The 17510-nt window shown below is 48.2% G+C and overlaps 1 protein-coding gene across 1 annotated transcript in view; it reads right to left on the minus strand.

The window, feature by feature from the left end:
• Nucleotides 1-8758: 8758 nt before the first annotated feature.
• The window catches only part of MTA3 (metastasis associated 1 family, member 3), a 205700-nt gene continuing 196948 nt past the window's right edge, over nt 8759-17510 (minus strand). The window contains exon 17 of the mRNA XM_012653859.1: nt 8759-8818. Coding sequence (XP_012509313.1) covers nt 8793-8818 — 26 coding nt within the window. The 3' untranslated portion in view covers nt 8759-8792. The remainder of the gene's footprint in view (nt 8819-17510) is intronic.

A 17510-nucleotide genomic window follows, 5' to 3' on the forward strand; every position in this document is an offset into this window, starting at 1 on the left:
CCTGGGAAGCCCTGGAGTGTCCTGAAAGGCAGAACTCCTTTCCTGGGTGACAGCCTCAGGCCACAAGGGCTCCAGGTCTTAGGTCCAGGGTTTAATGAGGGGACCTAATCCCCTCTCCCTAATTCCCTTTGGAGAGTTAATCCACTCAGTGAAACCCTCTCATATTATGGACAGGATGCACTCTCTCTGCTAAAAGTGCTCAGGAATGGAAGCAAAAGCCCAGGAGTGTCACCCACAGCCCAGGAGGGTGGCACCAAGGAGCAGTGTGCACGCTGGGTGGAAGACAGAAAGCACCAGGTGGAGGGAGGCAGGCCTGGGGCGACGGGGTGGATGAATACTGGACACATCCCCGCTGGGTGTCTGCAGCCCACTTCCCTTTCCGAAAACTCACCAGCTGCTCTCAGAAACCCACCGAGGTGCTGCTGTGCTGCCTGGGCATCCTCCGCGGTTGCCCTCTCTGCCTCTCTGCTCCCCACGGCCCCTCCCTCCACTCGTGCTGCTGCCTTTTCCACCCTGGTAGAGCCACTCCTAGGGGGTCCCTGCTTCTCCACGCCCTCTGCCACCATGGGGAGGGGAGGGCCAAGCCTGGGCCAGGCCAACCTCAGCCTGAGGCAGACACTCCTGGGGGCTGGGGCCTGAGCGACTCTTTCTCCTGGAGCCCCACCAAGGTGTTAACACTTGCTGCCAGCCCAACACCAGCACCTTTCCTCTAGGACCACCTCTGCCTGAATGTGCCCCCCCGGGTTCAGGGCAGCTCCGTGTGCCCTGTCCTCAACCTCCCCTTCGCTGGGCCCTTCTCGCCTGCCAACTGCTCCGTCAAGCCTTCCCACCCCCCCCAGCAACTGGGCTCACTTCCCCCACCCCGCGCCTGCCCTGGTGCACGACAGGTAACCAGCTACTCCCCGTGGCTCACAGACTTACCTGCACCCCTGTCTTTCCCCACCAAAGGAGGGAGCAGAGGCCACCCTGAGTCCCTGAGTAGATTCTGGTCGCAGGGTTTGGGCCCAGGCTCCTAACCTGCCCTGGATCCTCCTTGCCTCTCATCTGGAAGCGAGGACTGCTCTCTCGTGGGCCAGCTGGGCCACCCCACCCTTCCTCGCCTCGCCTCTCCAGGGCCTGGGTGTTTCCTCATGAAGCAGGGCTGCAGGCTGCCTCCACCCTCCTCCTGCACAGGGGTAGGACTGCCTGGGCCTAACCCTGGCCCCGACCCATGGGATGAGCTTAGTTCTGGACTCAGTTCTCATCTACAGATGGGACCGGAGATCCTGGCCCTTGCCCGACTCCAGGGGCTGAAGGTGGAAAGAACTTTATGCCGGAGCACGGAGTGAGGGGTGAGGAAGGCCGTTATTACGGGGAGGGGGTAGGGAGAAGGAAGGAGAGATGAGGAGAAAGAAAACTGTTTAAGTGCAGGGTTTTCTACAGATGGGAAAGTAGTGCCCATGGTAGTATAACGTGAGCTGGCGGCAGGCCAAGTAGAGACCCCATTTCCTACATTTGGGTTCCAAACGCATTTGGGTCCCTGGGGTGGGCTGTACTGTTCAGTGTGAATTTTCTTTTTTCTCTTCTTTTGTCTAATATAACTGCTTCCACCCTGAGGGTAGATCAAATGGCATGCATTACTTTACTCCAGGGACCTCTGCAGGGGGCTGAGCAGGCACGGCTGGGGCCCAGCCAACAACCATTAACTGCCCAGTGTTTACTGGGCACCCCCCCCAGGCCAGACACTGAGCTACAGAGGCGGACACCACCACTCTCACCTTGAGCCGTTGGAGTCTAAGCCCGGAAGAGACAGACTTGTCTCCATGCAACCCAACCCAGTGCAATGGAAGGTCCTTTAGCGGGGAATGCACCCCGAGAACACAGAGGGTCGGAAGAGCTAACTCTGCCTGCGTTATCGGAAGTGATGCACCCGACCTGGATCTTGGAGGATGAGGACATAGAGGAGGGAAGAGCATGAACAGGGCTCAGAGCTGTGAGATGATTTCGTGTGCATAGGAGCAGGAGGTGACTGAGGCAAGAGAGGAGGACTCCTAGCACAGAGTTAGGGGACAGGGAGGCAAGTGGGGCCAGACCAAGGAGGGCTCCGATGCCAAAACTGGAGCCTGGGTCGATCCCACGGATGACGCAGCATGGCAGGGGAGGAGCGTGTGCATGAGGCTTTTAAGTTGAAGATGATGATCAGCTTTGCATTTTTATCAGTCACTCTGTGACAGTGCGGACAGGCTGGTGAGGGGAGGGAGCGTGGAGATGGCCTAAGTAGGAATCACCTGTATTCCAAGCAAGGGCCCTTCTAAGAAGGGCAGCGGCAGAGAGCACACAGGGTCAGAAAGGAGAGGCACAGCTGAGGGGACAATGATGGTGGCTCTGGGGACACACTGAGGATGCAGTGCTGGGGCAGGTGTGGTGGCAGGACAAGGTGGAGCTAGAGACAGGACTTAGGGTGTCCCACATACCATGGGGAGTCGAGGTTATGGGAAGGGATGAGATCACCTAGGGAGAGACTGAATAGAACCAAGAACCATCCTTTAAAAAACCCCTGTAGGTAAGGGGCATGTGTAGCAAGATCCAGTGAAAAGCTCAGAAAAAAACCTTTAAGTAGGAACAAAACCAGGATTGCAGCAAGAGAAAAAAAAAAAGCATAGAAGAAGTCAAGGCAATCTCTTTGCCCAAGTAAAGAGATTGCCCATTTAAAAGAACAGAATAAAGCCATCTTTTATGAAGGTAAAAGCCAAACATAAAATACTCAGGCAGTCTGCGAAGCGCCTCATGCAAGAATAGAGCGTCATGCAAGAACAGAGCATTTGCAGAAGTGTTTCCTAATCACATGCTGAAGAAAGTTGATCTGAAAACCAAAGTGCTTGTCTGACACTGTCTGGTCAATTAACACCCTGGATGGACACCCTGGATTAACAATGCATTGTCTGGTACTATTTTTTAAAAAAGCTTTTCAAGAAGTGATAGGTTATAATTTGTATGAAACTGAATAATATGCAAAACGTCCTCTCTTGGTTATGCATTCATACATATGCATTAACCATATAAAATAATGCACTGGGATAATAAACACTAAATTAAAGAGAGTGCAAGAAGATGGAAAGTGGTGCACAAGTGACTATTACTATATCTGAAGTTATCTTTGTAAAAAAAATCTGAAATGTAACTGAGGGATATCTGAATGTCACTTAGCACTGCTCTGGGTAGTGAATAAAAGGGGTCAGTGTAATACATGAAGAAAATTAACATGGTGACAACAGCTTCAAATGCTCAAGAAAGCTCACATAGGATGACTAAGCAAAGTGTTGGGGCTGGCAATTAGAAGGTCATTAGTGACTTTATCCACAGCAGTTTCAGCGAGGGGCCGGGAGTGGGGCAGAATGGGAGCCCTAAAGTACTATAATGGGTTGCAGAATTAACGAGAGTTGAAGTAATGGAGACAACGCTTCCTCTTTCAACAAATTTGCCAGTAAAGGGAGAGACAACAATAGCTTCAGGTGAAGCTCAGGAGAGGACAGACATTCTGGTGGTGTGACCATTCTGTTATTTTGTGGACTGGATGGGGAGATTTGAATATAGTGACAGGAGGAGAGGGGAGATGGTGCACGTGAGGGGTGCAGAGTGATGATGCAGCAATAAGAAACACGGTGTGCGCCAGGCCCTGTTCTAAGCAACTCACACATATGAATCTCTCCAGTCCTATGAGGTAGATACTATTATTATTCCATTTAACAGATGAAAAGATTGAGGCACAGAGAGGTAGAGTAATTTGCCCAAGGTCACAGAGCTAGTAAGTGGCAGTCCGGCCTGAGTCAGGGTACTCTACTGCAAGGCCCTAAGGGGTGGAAGGATGGAGCCAGTGCATCGTGGCAGGAAGGTCTGTCCTCAAGAGGTAGAAGGACACCTCCTTAGGCAAGAAGAATGCACTTTCTTGGAGAGGAGGGAAAAAATGCTAAAGGGATATTTAGAATCCTTGGCTCTCAGGTGAGGGTTTAGGGAGTAACAAGGGATTGGAATAGTTGTTTCTGGAAATAAGAAAACAAGCTCCCACAGAAGAACATATAAAGGCCCACTAAGCAAGCAGCTCAGAGGGGCCTGGTGAGTTAAGCACCCACAGCTCCGGGATAGCGAACCCTGCATCCAGGAGCAGGAGCAGAATAAACAGAAGGTAAAACTTACTGGGGGGAAGGGGGCGGGGGAGCAAAAGAAACCTCCTAGGAAATATGACCGTAACATCCCAGTCCTGACATGGAACTTAAGGTTGGTCTTCCCTGAGAAGTAGGGCACCAACACTCTGAGCTATAGAGGCGCTTCCAGAAAGAGGGAGGTGATATTTGAGTCAGCATAAAAAGTCTTAATAAAAAGACACCAAGAACCATGTGGCACCTTAGTGGAGGTGCAGCTGCTGTGATCCACCTTGCGGGGAACCCCCGCTTCCACAAAACCTCCCTGACCACTAGTCCGGCCCCACGGACCCTCTACCCCAGAACTCTACACATACCAACACCGCCTTGATTCCGTTTTCTCTTCTCTAGTAACTTCACGTGTGTGTGTGTGTGTGTGTGTGTGTGTGTGTGTGTGTGTGTGTGTGTGTCTCGCTTCTCCAGGGAAACTCTCGAAAGAAACTCAGTGTCCCCTTTTTTTAAAAGAAATCTCTCATAAAGCCCAGCAAACAAGGCCCACAAACACATGTATGTACTTCATAAACACAGGATGGAGGGGTCTCAAGAGAGCCACATTTCATCTTCCCCTATAATGGCCTTGGCACAGCAACTGAGGCAGCATCTACACCAACAGGCAGGGACACAGCAGCCCCCCTCAGCACAACACCCCAAGTACCCCCGCACGCATCCCCATGGCTCAGCACTGGCCACAGCAGAGCAAGAGTGGCTTTGGGGGGCTGCTAATGGGAAAAGTTCTGCCTATTGCTCCTCATACCTCCAGGCCTGAGGGCACAGTGTCAAAGGTCACTTACTGGGATGACCTGACCTCACAAAATCTCCATGTCCTCAGGAGGCAGCTTTGGAGACTGTAGGAAAAGATGCAGATCCTGGGGAAAGGCCTCTGAGAGTCTCAGTGTGGCTGGGGCCACATCACACTAACTGGCCTAGCCTGCTACCTCCCCAGGGCCCTCAGAGAGGCGGGGGAAGCCGCACCTGAGACGAGGACCACCTGGTGCTGGGCCCGGGATGGGCACACCCAGAAAAGAACAGCATTAACCAGGCATAATTTCCATGAGTTTATTGGAAACACGATACAAACTGATTAGTCGATGGCATCTCCTTACAGACACAGTCCACACTGTGATAGCACACTCAGAACGAATTATCCTGGGGAACACTCGTGAGCACTGTCGCGTGCTCTGGGGTAGTGTTCTCTGGCAGGGAGGACCAGAGACACGGTGAGGAGGAACAGGACCGGTGGACAGAAAACTGGGACGTGGCTTTCCTGAGGGGAATGGCGAGGTGGGGTTGCTAAATGGGCAAATTCCCCCAAAGGAAAACAGGGACAACAGTGAAAAATAAAGGCTTTCCCCTCCCTCCCCAAAGCACTTTCCTCTCTAGGAAGAGTAAAGCAGGGTCTACAAAACCCAAAGGGGCAGATCCTCCGTCCAGACTTGCCAGGTCTTAAGACAGCAGTGAGGCACGAACACCAGGCCTGGCCACGGTCCCGAGCAGGCTGAGGCCACGCACAGCCTGGCCTGCTTGCCCTCAGACCCCTGCTCTGCTCTGAGTGGCAGGGGGCTGACCCTGCGGGTTTCCTGTCCCAGGCTCCCGAGATAGCTCTCTCCCAGCTGGGTTTGGCTACCATGAGGCGCCTGCAGAAATCTGGCAGGCAGAAGAGACCGAGAGGCCAGGCTCTCTGTCACTCCCCCACTGCCTGGGGGACATTTCTTACAGGATCCCTGGCTCCTCCTGGCTCCAGCTCCCCCCAGCTGGGCCCTCTGTGCCCTAGGTCCCCTGGTGGACGTAGCCCCTGGGCTCTGGCAACTGGCCTGCCAGCCTGTAGTGGTGGCCGCCCGCTGCCGCCACTTCCCATCTCCGGGCTACCCCTCGCTCCTGTTTTGCCTCTGAGCGCTTCTTGTTTCTGTGTTAAACACACCTCTGGGTTAAAGCCCTTCTGTTTTAAATACTTAGAGTGGTTTCTGTTTTCCTGGTTGGGCCCCGAGTGATAGAAACTGGGTCGTGGACAAGGCAGAGGCATGAGAGGCATGCTAACAAGTTCCAACAACAACCTCCAGCGTGTCCTCCTCTCTCGCGCGCCTCTAAGAAATGAGGGATGGGCAGGCGATGACTGAGAAAGAGTGGGGAGGAGACCTGCAGAGCGTGTGTCCCCACCCAGGGAGCACAGCACGCTGGGTGTGTCTGCTGTGGGCTGTGCACAGTCTCTGCGTGTCCATGCTCACTGAACAATGGTGACGTGCCACTGACACACAACAGTGACACTGTGGCCTCAGCAAGGAGGTGGCTGGGAAACCCTCACAGCACCAAATGCTCAGAACGGCAAAGGCGAGACATACAGGCTCCTTAGCATCTTTCCTCCATTCCCTGGAGGATTCTGTCAGCGCGCTGGGGGAGTTTCCAGAGATGAAGTGAGAGCGTAACATCTTAGTCAACATCATCTTCCTAGGAGGGTGGGACTGCAGAACCAGGAGCTTTCGCTATCAAGGGGCAGGAAGGGCCTTCTTGGTACGCGTGTGTCAAAACAAGCTGCACTCTCCCCGAAGCCAAATGCCAACTGGGAGGGAGGGGCCTCCCTACTCATCAGGCAGACCTGGCCTGGCCCCAGGCTCCAGACCTCCTGGGCCAGGGTGAGAGAGGGTGAAGGAGAGACAGGCAGAGAGAACGAGTCTGGCAGCAAAGTCACAGGCAGCTAATTGTTTCCATCAACAGTCACCATTTAACGGGGATTCAGAGAGGAAAGTGAAAGGGCAAGCGACTCGTTTCCCCTTCTGTGCCTTACATGAGAATAAATCCAGAGCAGGGACAGCACAGACAGCTTTCCCGTGTCTTTTTGTTTGGAGAAGCAACACCCCACGTGGTGTGTGACACCGAGAGCCAGTTGCCTCCTCTTCCTGGGTCTTTGCTTAAGGGACCTCTCGATGGGAACCCCAGGGGATGTCTGCACCTCTGCCATCTCTCCGAGTGCCTCTGCCTGGGCCCCACCCTCAGGGGCCCCAGGCCCAGATCAGTACAGCTCCGAGAGTCGGCAGTGGTGGGGACATTCCCCAGTCACCCCTGCAGAAGCCTAGATGAGAACCAACTCCTCCTCAGAAGAGAAGCCAAGATGTCTGCAAAACTGCAAGAGTACAAGACAGCTCGAGCACCGAGCGCTGCCCTCCACCGTCACACACCATGTTTTCTCCACTGAGCAGGGCCCAGCCTCCAAGGCCACAGATGTCTAGAGCATCCTCATCATTTCTGTGCCACCTCACTCTTCCTGGGGGGGAGGGGGAATCAATTCAATTGTAGTCACTCTGTCCTGCAACAATCTGGCTATTTGGGGCTTCTCGTGTCAGCCATCCAGCTGCCTCCCAGTAACCCCAGGGATGGCTGGGAGGTCAGACTCCAGTTGTCTTTCACAGTGCTGTGACCCTGTCCTCTGAGGCCTGTCCCTGCAAACAGAGGGCAGGGGACTGGCCAGACTCACATCTGCTTGGGGAGCTAATCGGGCACTGAGTTATTCCCATCCCTGCAGCTGTGTGCCCAGAGCAGCAGAATGGCTAGCTGTGAAGCCACCAAGGGCTGTGCTGATGGCAGGCAGGAAACAGGAAGAGCCCAAGCCAGTGAAGCAGGCAGGTCTCCTGGGGCCTAGTGCTGGAGGGGTGGGGGTCATGGTGTCATCCACACAGACTCATGCCTGCAAACACGGTTCTCTCACTCCGCATCCCTAAGCCAAACAGAGTCAACCTGCTCAAAATAAAACTAGGTGATTTGTGACCTACTGTAGGACCCACCTGGCTGCAGTTCCTCCTTGGCTGGTTTGGCTGTAAGGGAACGGGGTACTAAGCGAACGGCTTGTCACAGTGATCCACTCGCTTGGCACATTTAACACCTGCTCTTGCTGGAGCTGTCTGGGACCAAGCAGAACACCAGCCTCTCTCAATGACAAAATATAAATAATGCTGAGAGTTTACAGGCTCCCCACAGATGATTATCTTATCTTGTGTCAGAACCTCAGGTAATTCTGCACCTTGCAGGAGTGGGAGAGGGGGAGCAAATATAGGATGCAGGGGGTAAGAGCAAAATTCCCCCGTTAAAAAAAAGCATGAAGCCTATTGAGAAAAAGCCAAGTGATGGTAACAGCAAGGGTAGGGAAATAACATGAACGGCATAAACACTGGCACATTTCTTAAGAAAAACCCATTCAGAAAGATGCCATATCCCTCCTGTACATAACTACACAGCACAAGACAGAGCTGAGCTGACACATGCAGGGCAGCAGTGGCTCTGAGCTCGCAGCAGCCCCCACTGTCCAAGGAGCCACTGTTCCTGGAGGGCAGGGTGCTGCAGAAGGGAGGTGGCAGAGTGGCTCCCTCATCCCCTCAATTCTCAGCCAGGTCCCGCTCTGGGATGGCGCAGTCTCTGAGAAGGAAGCAAGATGCCACTGATTCACACACGGAGACACAGCTTTTGGAACGTGCACTCCTACAGTTTCTTCCCCTGCCCCAAGGGGTGCACACGGAGGCCTCCCCCTGAAATGTACCGGGAGTGGGGCTGCCTCCTTCCCAGGCACAACTGTGAACGTCAGCAGGACAGTGTAGCAAGTCTTGGATTGTAGGATGAAGCAGGGATAGCTCAGTCTGACACACAGCACGTGAGTTCTGGAAAAGGGAAGAAACAGGGCAAGGTTAAACGAGTCCCGACTGGAGGCAAGATGAGAGGGAGGACACACTCAGCCCTCCCACAAGCATCACAACCTTCAGGGAAGGGAGGTTCTGCATTAATTCAAACAAAAGCTCCCACTGTAGTTTAAGGCTAGACCAAAGGGGAAGTTTAACTGAGGCCAAGAAAATATATGAATGATACTAAAGGATCTTAAAAGTTGGATTTTGGATAGGCGGGTTTTGTGGTCGCCGGCCACGTGCTCATATGTCCATGCACGGCTCTCATGGAACTCCTCTGACATATATGAAGGCAGCCCAGCCATGAGGCTGAGGTCATCATACTGAATCACAGTGATGTGGGCACTCACAGTCTAGGAACACATTCTTTGTAGGGGAGGAGGGAACCTCAATTCCCCCCCAGTGTCACAGTGTCAGGAACTATCCTATTCACTTCCACGCCCTCCACTCCCCCCACTCCCCTCTAAACCTGCACCTATCCTGCCCCAGAGCTGGGCACCTGGAGACTCTAAACAGAAACAAATAAATGAGGGAAAAGGAGGAGTGGCCTTCAAACCAAATCATCACCACCTTGTATTACTCAGAAGGTCGTGAAACTGTCTGCTTGGTTGTCAGGAAAGTGGCTGGGAGGGAAGTGGAGGTCGTTTGCTGAGATGGGACAAGATGCTCAGACATGCTCTCCTACCATGCATGCCACTCTGCAGACAGGAAGGACCCAGGGACGCTCCCCTTCACAGCCTCGTGCTGAGGAGGGGCTGCAGCATGGAGCAGAGCTGCGCCTTTACTTTGCAAGCCTTTCCAGAATAGGGAAGATATATGTACACAGCCTGGCATTTGATATGGGCTCAGCAAATATGAGTGAAATGAAGACTCGGATAAATTCAGTTTAGGAATCAGGCTAACCTTTGCTTTATCGAACCTACTCTAGGTTATATAACTGCCTTATTTAACCTTTACCAGAACCTTGGGAGGGTCAGAAAGGTTAGGAACTTGCTCAAGGTCATACAGTGGGCAAGTTAAGGAGTCAGGCTTTGAATCCAGATCTTCTTAATTCAGGTCAAGTTTCTCCTCCCACCTCAAGCTGCCCATTCTCCACCCAGCCCAGTGTTCTGCTAACAGCCCGGTAAGAGCATCCTATCCTCTTCTGTGTCTCAATTAAAGGTTATTTTTGTGTCAGCATCTCTTAGAAGCCTCTCTCTCTTTTTATAGGGGGAAGAGGACTCTGTCCAAATCCCTATGGAATTAAACCATCTACCAGAAGAGCCATTTGTAATAGTTTCCTAAGTTTCTGACCTGCCATGGTAAATTATGCTTTTATTTATGCTAAACTTACCTGCTCCCATTTCAGAAGCAACCCTCTCTTCCTAGCATCTCATGCTCTGGTGCCCAAGCTCCCACCTGCCTTCTCCATATAGGCCATAGTTTAAATTGAGATATGTCACCTCTCTGCATTCTGGGCTGAAGAATCCCAGTGTTTACCACCCACCCTCGTAAGGCTATCACTTCACTCTCCCCTGCTCAGAGCTTCCCCAGCCCCACTGCATTTCCTTTAAGCAAGGAATAAGACCACATGCAGGGCCCCAGACACAGAGGCCGTGGGCAGGACAGCAATGGCAGAGGATCCCAGGAAAAGGTCTACGCCAATTCTCAGGTCTCCTTTCTAGGCATGATGTAGCCCAAATCATTCCCCTTTTTATTTATTTATTCTTGAATGCATTAATCTATATTTGCACTTTTATATATACTTACCCTGATTCATAAGGACTTATTTTGTGTTTTGCAAAATTTTCCCTAATAATTTAACTACTCTGAAGGACCTGAAATCCATGGATTTGGAAACTCTGCACTCTAATCAACCAATGCAATGAAAACAACCTCTTTTTAAGGTTTCTAGCTGCTGGCTTCTAAGTTAGTTTCCTTGCCTTCAGAAAATCAGAGAAGAAACCATCAGACTTTTAGAAGCTGGAAAGCAGATAAATGAGTGATAACCGACTGTGCACTCGAGAAAGCCAAAATTGAAGCTTTCTCTGTGGAAAGATGAGAACGCAATTTGTTCAAAGAATCCCCAAAGGGCTCATGACATGAGACCAGATACCTCTGGAATTGGGGAGGGGAACTGAATCAAAGCAGATTAGTTGAAGGCTGTTTGAGAAGCAGCTGGGTCCCTAGATCTCCTGACTCTGTAGCCCTGGGCAACTGCCTACCTCCCACCAGTCTAGGTGGTTATTCTCTGAAAAGGACAAAACAGAGTATCTTGGGCCTAGTGGACACCAGACACCAAGCACCGCTGAGGACAGGGCTACCAATTCCAAAACAGAGGGATCAAGTGAACCTACATCCACTGAACGGTGAGCCTCCAGCCTTCTTCCCATGGAGCTCCCAGAATACAGGTAAACAAATCTTTACCCTCTGGAGAAGAGAGAGGAAGAAACTTCTCTGGGGAATCTGACTAGCCCTGCAAGGAAAAGACCCAAAGATACTGGCATCTGGTCCACCCAACAACCAGCCCAACCTGATCGCCCTACTGTGAAATGCACTCCATGTTCCGCCCACAAGCACAAGCACAGAGCTTTCAATCTGATTTTTAGTCCCCTACTCTTAAACATTATTAGGCAACAAAGGTCACTAGGAAAAAACCTCTGACATAAATGTTAGAGACCAAAACAAATAAACAGAATAATGCAGATAGGAAGAAACAGATTATTCACAGAGAAGAAAACTTAAAAAACAAAAACCCCACCACTATCATTAACATTCTCAGAGAAGTAAGAAAAGATACAGTATCCAAAAAACATAAATGTTATTTGTTTTTAATTGAGAGACCCAAGAGGGGAAAATCCCATAGAAGGATGGAAGAATTCTGCTTCCTTTAATGGTAGGCTAATTTAGAATAGACTAACCCTCCAGCCAATAACAGCGATAAACGCTGGACAACATATAAAAAAACAACTGTTTGAAAGTACTGGAAGGCAACCAAAATCAGGCAAAAATTGGAGGGGCTATGACCCTAGAAAAAAGTAAGACAAGGCAAGAGCCATTCTCACCTGGCTTTCCCTGTGAGCACTTCCATGCATACAAGGAATACAGCGCAGGCAGAAAGCTGCCGTCTAACTGTGCTGAAAATCAGAGGGCAGCGTGAGGCTGCCATCGCAGCTGGGAGTTGAGGGAGGAGATGCTGCAAAGGCAGAAAGGGGAGTTCCCAAATATTCATACAAACTCCCCTCAGATCATTTGCTGCTTTCTGAACTATGCAAGTACAAGGTGATATTCCCAGGAACCCAGTAGAAGACATCAGCTGGAAGTCTCAAAGGGCTGCGCAGCGACTTCGGCAGCTGTCTAATGCTGGGAAGACAGAGTTCAAGTTCTGTCAAGTTAGAGGAGTTTGGTAAACAACTTGTTCTTTCTACTGAAATCCCATAGGACTAAGGGAAAAATTAAAAGAGACGAGCCTCGATAAAGCTTTAAACAAAGCCTCCACAGAATCGAAGTGATCTGTCAATGCAACTGCTTGCTACCACAAAACTTAACACTCTGAAGAGGAAAATGACAGAATCCGGAGCCTCTACAACTTACCATCCACACTGAGCAGTATTCATTTTTTAAAATTAAAAATATTATTAGACATGAGAAGAAAATGCAAACCATAACCAAAAGAAAAAGCAGAAGAAGATTAATGGATAATTCAAACGTTAGGATTAGCAGATACGAACCTAAAATGTTTACTATAAATATGTTAAAGAACCTATACAAAAAGATGGATATAATGGATGACAAGATGGTGTATTTAAAGAGAAGTATAAAAGAACTAAATGGAAATCCTAAAACTGCAAACAACAAAATCTGAAATGAAAAATTTATTGGATGGGATTAACAGCAGATTTGACACTGCACAAGGATCAGTGAACTTGAAGGTAGAACCCTAAAAATTACTCAGACTGACAGAGCACATACTGTATGACTCCACTTATATAAAATTCTAGAAAATATATTAATAAATGAATCTATGATAACAAAAAATACATTAGTATCTCATCACCAGGAAAAAAAGGACCAAAAAAAAAAAACCCCACATCGGTGGTACTTGGAGATGAGGTAGGGGAGATGGGGAGGGGTGGGAGGGAGGATTATAGAGGGATGCAAGAAAACTTTTAGGGGTGATGGATAAGTTTATTATCTTGATTGTGCTGATGGTTTGTTTCCTGGTGTATACATATGTCAAAATTTATCAAATTGTTATGTTTAAAATATAATAGTTTACTGAATGGCAATGGTACTTTAATAAAAATGGTAAAAAAAATGGCTTTATAGGTGTGAGACAGATAGATAGATATATACACACATATACACAAACACGCACACACATACATACATATATTAATATATAGTTTTCATCCACACCACAGTTCCTGGCTCATAACTCCCTTAGCCCTTGTTATAATGGACACTTTCAGACCTCAGAAAACAAAATCTCTTGCTCTGACCTCCTCCTGCCCTCCTTTCACCTGCTCCTTTTTCTCCCCAAGGAAGGCCTTAGAAACTAAAAATATACTCTAAATATACTCTAATCTTTCCTCACCTTTCTGGTGTTGGAGCTCTGACCTACCTTATCTGATCGTAGGCCATAAGACCCTGTTTTCAGAAGGGGTCCTGCCCCATACTCTGGAGGAAGAAACGCTGCACAGAGAGGCTAAGCAGAGTCTGAACAGGCCTTGCTGGGTTCCCTCACTCAGTCTATCAGTATTAGATCATACCCCTTTTGTCCAGTCACATTTCTACATGGTTGTCAATCATGCCTATCCAATGAAGTCTCTATAGAAGGCCCAAGAGGACAGGGTCTGGAGATTTTCCAGACAGCTGAACACATAGAGGTTCCTGGAGGGAAGTGCGCCCAGGAAGCTCCATGCCCCTTCTTGCTTCCCTATGCATCACTTAATCTGTATCCTTTGTGATATGCTTTATTTTTTTTCATCTGTATCCTTTGTAATATCCTTTAAAATAAGCTGGTAAATGTAAGTGTTTCCCTGAGTTCTGTGAGCTGCTCTAGCAAATTAATCGAACCCAAGGAGGGAGTTATGGGATCCCTGATTTACAGCCATTTAGAAGTACAGGTAAAACAACCTGGGTCTTGCAATTGGAAATGGGGAGCAGTCTTGTGGGGAGCCCTCAATCTGTGGGATCTGACGCTATCTCCAGGTAGATAGTATCAGAACTTAATTGGAGAACACCCCACTGGTGTCCGCTATAAAACCGTTTGCTTATTTGGTGTGTGGGGAAAAAAAACCCAAACATTTGGTCACAGAAGTCTTCTGTGATGATTGTTTTTGAGAGCATGGGAAAAAAACTACTTTGGTATGTTTTTTCCCTTCAGAATAGGGTTTTTAAAATCTGTGCTGGAACAGTATATGCTGCCTTTAGAGATGCTGTAAGAATCATTCTATTTCAAGTTTAATAAAACTAGAAAAAAGTTCATTTAAAAAAGCCTAAAACAACAAGGAAAAAAAAAAGAAGACTGAGGCTGGGTACAGTGGCTCACAACTGTAATCCTAGACCTTTGGGAGGCCAATGTGGGAGGATCACTTGAGGCCAGAGTTCAAGACCAACCTGGGCAATACAGTGAGATCCTATCTCTCCAAAAAATTTTAAAAATTAGCCAGGAGTAGTGGTGCATGCCTGTAGACCTAGCTACTCAGGAGGTTGAGACAGGAGGATCACTTGAGCCCAGGAGCTTGAGGCTGCAGTGAGTTTTGATCGTGCCACTGCACTCCAGCCTGGGCAACAGAGTAAGACCCTGCCTCAAAAAGAAAAAAAAAAAAAAAGAAAACTGGTGTGTCATATGAATATCATCAAAATAGAGTTCAAGACAAGTATTAACATATTAACAGAGATAAACAGGACCATTTCATAGTGATAGAAATGTCAAAAAGACATAAAAATCCTAAATACATATAAACTCAATAACAGAATCAAAAACACATGAAGCAAAAATTGACAAACTAAAAGGAGAAACAGACATGGTTGGTATATAAAGTTGAGAAAGTCTCTGAGAAAGTAGAGTAACACACACAGACAGAAAGCTGGAGAGAAAGAAGAAAACCAGAGGCCAGTCCAGGAGATCCAAACAATATCCTGCCCATTCCTCCTGCTGCGTGTCCCAGATGCCTTAAATGTGGTCAGCCCCATTTTCCCAAGACTCACTCTCAGTCTTCTCCCTGACTGCCCCAGAGGGGCTCGCTCAGTGAAGGTGCAATCAGAACATCGTGAAATGGGTCTTCTCAGATATCTTCTTTGGGAACCTTCATCTAACAAAGTTACCTCCAAGTCTGTAGCTCACTTTTACATTAATCACTTTTCATATTCATTTATATGTAAATAGCTGCTGATAAAAATAAATATTTTGTTGAGAGAGGAATATGCATAGATTATAACTCAGATGTTTTTTGAGCTTAAAGAGTGCTCAGTCATTTGGAAGAGAAAACAGGGAGCAAAAATAACAATGAACAGGACTGAAAAGCTTAAAATGAACCCAGTGGAGGTTTCCAAATCAAGTAGACCACGACAAACCCTTCCATTTCCATTGCCCTGGGAGCCCTGCAGATTCAGAAGGCTTCTCCTCACTTCCTCACTAGGAGCCACAGAGGTTGCTCAAGGGGATGCCTAAGTCAACTGGTTTCTGGGGTTGGTCTATTACTGTTCTGATACCCCAACGGCTTTCTCAGACAATCCTGCCTGCTCTTCTGATGGATGTGTCAAACCTCTTCTAAGTCAAATCCTCTTCTCAGGGACCTAATCCCCTCCCTTGCTATCTTCTTCCCTTTCCTTTCGCAAACATCTACCCCTACTCCCAAAAAACCTGAGACCCAGTTCTCAAGTCAGAGGTTCACAATTTTCTTCGCAGAGGTCACCCTCTGTGTCACTGAGAATGAGGGAATGTAGGGTCAGGTTGGTTTTAAAAGGCTGGCTTCCTGTAATGACACCTGCAGGTAAAGAGAGATACTTACTGAGGAAGTCAGCGCTGGCTCACACGGCTGAGAACCTTTGAGTAACTATAATACCATGGACTTGTGTCACTCTTCTAGGACCTCTGTATTGTTGGGAGGGTCTCAAGTCCAGGCCTCTTAGGGGAATCCCACACTAGTGTTTCCCTCAGGGACAAGACAGAAGTACTCTCTGGGAGAAACTGTGATACTAGTAAACCCAGGACCCAGGAGTGGCCCACTTGGTATCCTTCCAGAATATTCCAAAACACCAAGTAGTTGACTACTCATGCCTAATGAACGTGGGTCTGTCTTCCTCTACAACCCCTACCCCCCTGGCTCCATAGGCTGAGAGAACATCCACTGCCCACAGACAATGCTGCAATAGTCCTGAAACCCTCTCCATATTAATACATAAGGTACTCTGCTATATTGCTTCACATTCAATAAACCCTGGGGCCATAATGATCCTTTATAAAATAATTTTTTAAAACCTCAAAGGTTTTCCAAATATAACAGATTATGATCTTACACCTTGAGACAAGGAGACCAGAGATGAGTCTAGGGACACTTGATGTTCTTCAATAAACAACGTTTTAAAAGATTTAAAAAAAAAAAAAACTGTAGTCTTTTGAAATGGCATAAAACTTGTGACAGAAGGCAGTCTGGGCCTAAGCATGCCTAGAAGAGCCAACAGCTGTCCCTGGCAGTCTATTTTTATTGGACTTTGTGAAGACAGCAGATGCATTCTCAGAGCTTGCTCAGTGGTACGATGGCTTTCACCATCACCCATTTCCCGGGGTGTGATGCCAACAGTTGGAATTGCTGAATCACTGATTTCAGAAACAAGTCATCAGATGGACAATCTGCACACCCCAGATCATAATATTGTACTTACAGAGGCATCCACATTAGATACCCTCTTCATGGGAGAGTTAGAAAAACGATACTACTCAATGCAGAAGATAAATAAGAAAAATAACTAGATCTACAGTGTACTCACATGCCCCAGGGGAAATAAGTCAGAGGAGAGCAGATTACAAAGGGCTTTATTGTATAATTCATCACTTTCCCTGGCTCAGACGCCCTGACTCTATCCCACTGAAAACTCACCTCTCTTCTGAGCCTGTTGCTTTGGTTTCCCTGACACACTGAGTCCTGTTTCAGTACCCTTAGGACAAAAGCCATGTCATCTTGGAAAAAGGTTAAGAGCACATCCGGCTGATGGTCTGTATCACTTCACAAGGAGAAGTTTTTCTCAAGGTCCCCATTTGATAAAGACTGAGAGATGGCAGGCAATCATCTTGTCCCTGTGCAGTGGAATGAAGATTTTCCAGTTGACCATGCAACCCTGCTGTCCCTCCCTCCCTGGAAGGTTTTCTGATTCAGCCTTTACTCTGAAAAAGATTCCACTGTCTCAAGATCATGATGTTCCATCTCCTCTGCTGTAGGGTCTCTAATTACAGGAACCTACCGGAAGCAACTTGAGCCCTCTCTATAAACCTAATTTCCTATCTTTAATGCTCCCCAAAATAACTTTCTTGATCAAGGGCAATCTCTCTTTATAGATATTGGGCCCCTCTAATGTACAAATATACATTGGAGCATTCCCACTTACCCTCAAACAAATCCATGAGTAATTTTTTGAGAATTATATTTTTAGGTAATAAATAAATATAAGGAGGGTACTGACATTT

This window comes from Propithecus coquereli, unplaced genomic scaffold, assembly GCF_000956105.1.
Source record: "Propithecus coquereli isolate 6110/MARCELLA unplaced genomic scaffold, Pcoq_1.0 Scaffold43, whole genome shotgun sequence".
NCBI lineage: Eukaryota > Metazoa > Chordata > Mammalia > Primates > Indriidae > Propithecus > Propithecus coquereli.